We start from the raw sequence: 2,517 nt of genomic DNA on the forward strand, positions 1-2,517 counted from the left end.
TTTTGAATTTGGGTATAACTGGGTTAGAAACACTTGCACTAATAAACCTGTTCACCAGTTAAAAGGTATGTTACTTCTGTTACTTCTATCATATTTGTTGCTCTCTCTGTTCATGTAGATGGTGCACGAGGCAGTGCTGGACATTGATGAGAAAGGAACAGATGCTGCAGCAGTTACAACTGGTGTTTTGATGCCAATGTCAAGGGCTCCACAGTTTAAGTTTGACCGGCCCTTCTTACTATTAATTGCTGACCACAACACTAAGAGTGTCCTGTTTGCAGGAAGGGTGATAAACCCCACTGTTTAATACAAGCAGACTCGGTGTATCCTCCTCCAAAATTGCAATTCAGTAAACCCTCGCAATAACGGACCTCCGTATAACAGATTTCTGTTATAGCGGGCGGGCCGTGGCTTCCATTGCGCAGTCCGCCCACATCCGCCACTTACTCAATGAGCTGGCACCACGTGGCGCCCATCCAGTCACGGGAGTGGAGAGAGCGAGCAGCGGGAATGCGTTAGTACCGGGTCAAGTCCCTAGCGCACCACGTGTGGAGTCAGGGGCCCTGCGGCTCCCCAGCCTATGTATGCCCGTTTGTTTAAACCCCCCTTCACCAATGCCGCGTTTCATCTCTTCCGGCCTTGGGTTAAAATTCTCTGCCCCCCCCCCTCTCAGTTACAGGGCAATAACCAACACCCTCCTTCCCTCCCCCCGTGGTCTGTTGTTGTGTGGGTTTACTGTATCTGTAAATTATAAACAATTATATTATTTCTGCTAATGTTTAAAAAAGCTCTGAGAATAACCGAATCTACCACTCTTCACTATTAACCACTTGCTTTAACATGAAACAGACATTGTAATCCTCTAGGTGTTGTCTCCATCTTCTCCCCTACATCCACCTGGCTCTCTCTATCTTAGCTTTCCTCAGCTGTTTCCACCTATCACCCCACCTGCCTCTGGCTGGCTCCATCAGCTCATCACCCTTCACCTCTCCCCTTTCCACCGATGGCATATTAGCTGCTGTATCGCGGCTCCTCGTGGCCATCTTCCCTCTCCGCCCTCGGTCCAGATGCAGCTTCTGAACCTGAACCCTTCCCTCCCACCACTGATGCTGCTCAACCAGTTGAGTTCGTCCAGCCATTTGTTTTCAACTCAGTATAAAGTGGTTTAAGTAATTTACATTAAAGTCGATAATGAACACAAACGATGAATGTGTCGTCTCTGATTATTTTGTTGATAACGTTCATTTTCTCGTTGAGTTCGAAGCATGAGAAAAAGGTAATTATGAATTCTAACAAGGCTGTTGCCTTGAGTCAGAAGAAGGGCCTCGACCCTGGAGATGACTCCATAGATGCTGTCTGACCCGCTGAGTTACTCCAGCTTTTTGTGTCTATCTTCCATTTAAACAAATTTAACACAGCAGTCCGAAGAAGGGACTCGACCCGATATGCCACCTATTCTTTTTTCTCCAGAGCTCCTTTCTGACCCGCTGAGTACTCCAGCTTTTTGCATCTATCTACATCAATACATCGGGCAGACATACAGGGAGAGATGCCTTGGAGACTCTGTCAGTAGAATCTCCCGGAGAATCTCTGAACTCAGAGTACATTGTGTTTTGTACTCTTTGAGCGCAAAGATAATTGCAGGTGATTAAATGTAATTTAAATTAAATAAATTAAATTAAATGGCATAGTTTAATTCAATATTTTGAGTGTTGACAATGATTCCATAGATTTACCCATTCACAATGGGAGAATATTATGATCAGCAGGAGCCGCTCGGAATATTCAAATACCTTTGTGTAGGAAGGAACTGCGGATGCTGGTTAAATATACTGAAGATTGGCACAAAATGATGGAATAATTCAGCGGGTCAGGCAGAATCTCTGGCGAAAAGGAATAGGTGACATAGAGATACCTTAGTTGGGAATCTAGACAGGCAGGCAAACAGCCGTCTTTCAGTCTGAAGAAGGGTTTCGGCCCGAAACGTCGCCTATTTCCTTCGCTCCATAGATGCTGCTGCACCCGCTGAGTTTCTCCAGCATGTTTGTGTACCAGCCATCTTTCACATGGAATGGCTCTCTGGATAAAAATAACAACTCAAATATTGATTGAGAGAACTAAAGGGCCAGTCCCACGAGCATGCGACTCCATGCGGCAAGCGCGACCTAACATGGCGCTACTTCGATCGCCAGAGCCGTATGGAGTTGTGCGGAGCTGGTCCCGACATCGCGCGGGGCTCCGGAAAACTGACCGTGTTCAAAAATTCCGCGCGGCAACGACCTGCCGGCCCGCAACCGCCTTGACACCGTATGCACTGCCTCGACGGGCGTGCCCAGCGTCTCGTCGCCAGTACATCATGCGCGAATTTCCCGCGGACTTCGCGCGAACCTCCCACGTCACTCACTCAACCTCCGCGTGGCCCCCGCTTCCGGTTCGGTCGCGCTTGCCGCATGCAGGTGGCCTGCTCGTGGAACCGGCCCTTAATATGCCCACGATACAGTTTTAATGTCACAAAAT

The 2,517-nt window shown here is 48.0% G+C and overlaps 1 protein-coding gene across 1 annotated transcript in view; it reads left to right on the plus strand.

The window, feature by feature from the left end:
• Positions 1 to 1,202, plus strand: part of LOC129693402 (alpha-1-antiproteinase-like) — a 28,795-nt gene extending 27,593 nt beyond the window's left edge. The window contains exon 5 of the mRNA XM_055630228.1: positions 119 to 1,202. Within this exon, the coding sequence (XP_055486203.1) occupies positions 119 to 307 (189 nt within the window). The 3' untranslated portion in view covers positions 308 to 1,202. The remainder of the gene's footprint in view (positions 1 to 118) is intronic.
• The last annotated feature ends 1,315 nt before the right edge of the window (positions 1,203 to 2,517 follow it).

Source organism: Leucoraja erinacea, unplaced genomic scaffold (assembly GCF_028641065.1).
Source record: "Leucoraja erinacea ecotype New England unplaced genomic scaffold, Leri_hhj_1 Leri_278S, whole genome shotgun sequence".
NCBI classification, from domain to species: Eukaryota; Metazoa; Chordata; class Chondrichthyes; order Rajiformes; family Rajidae; genus Leucoraja; species Leucoraja erinaceus.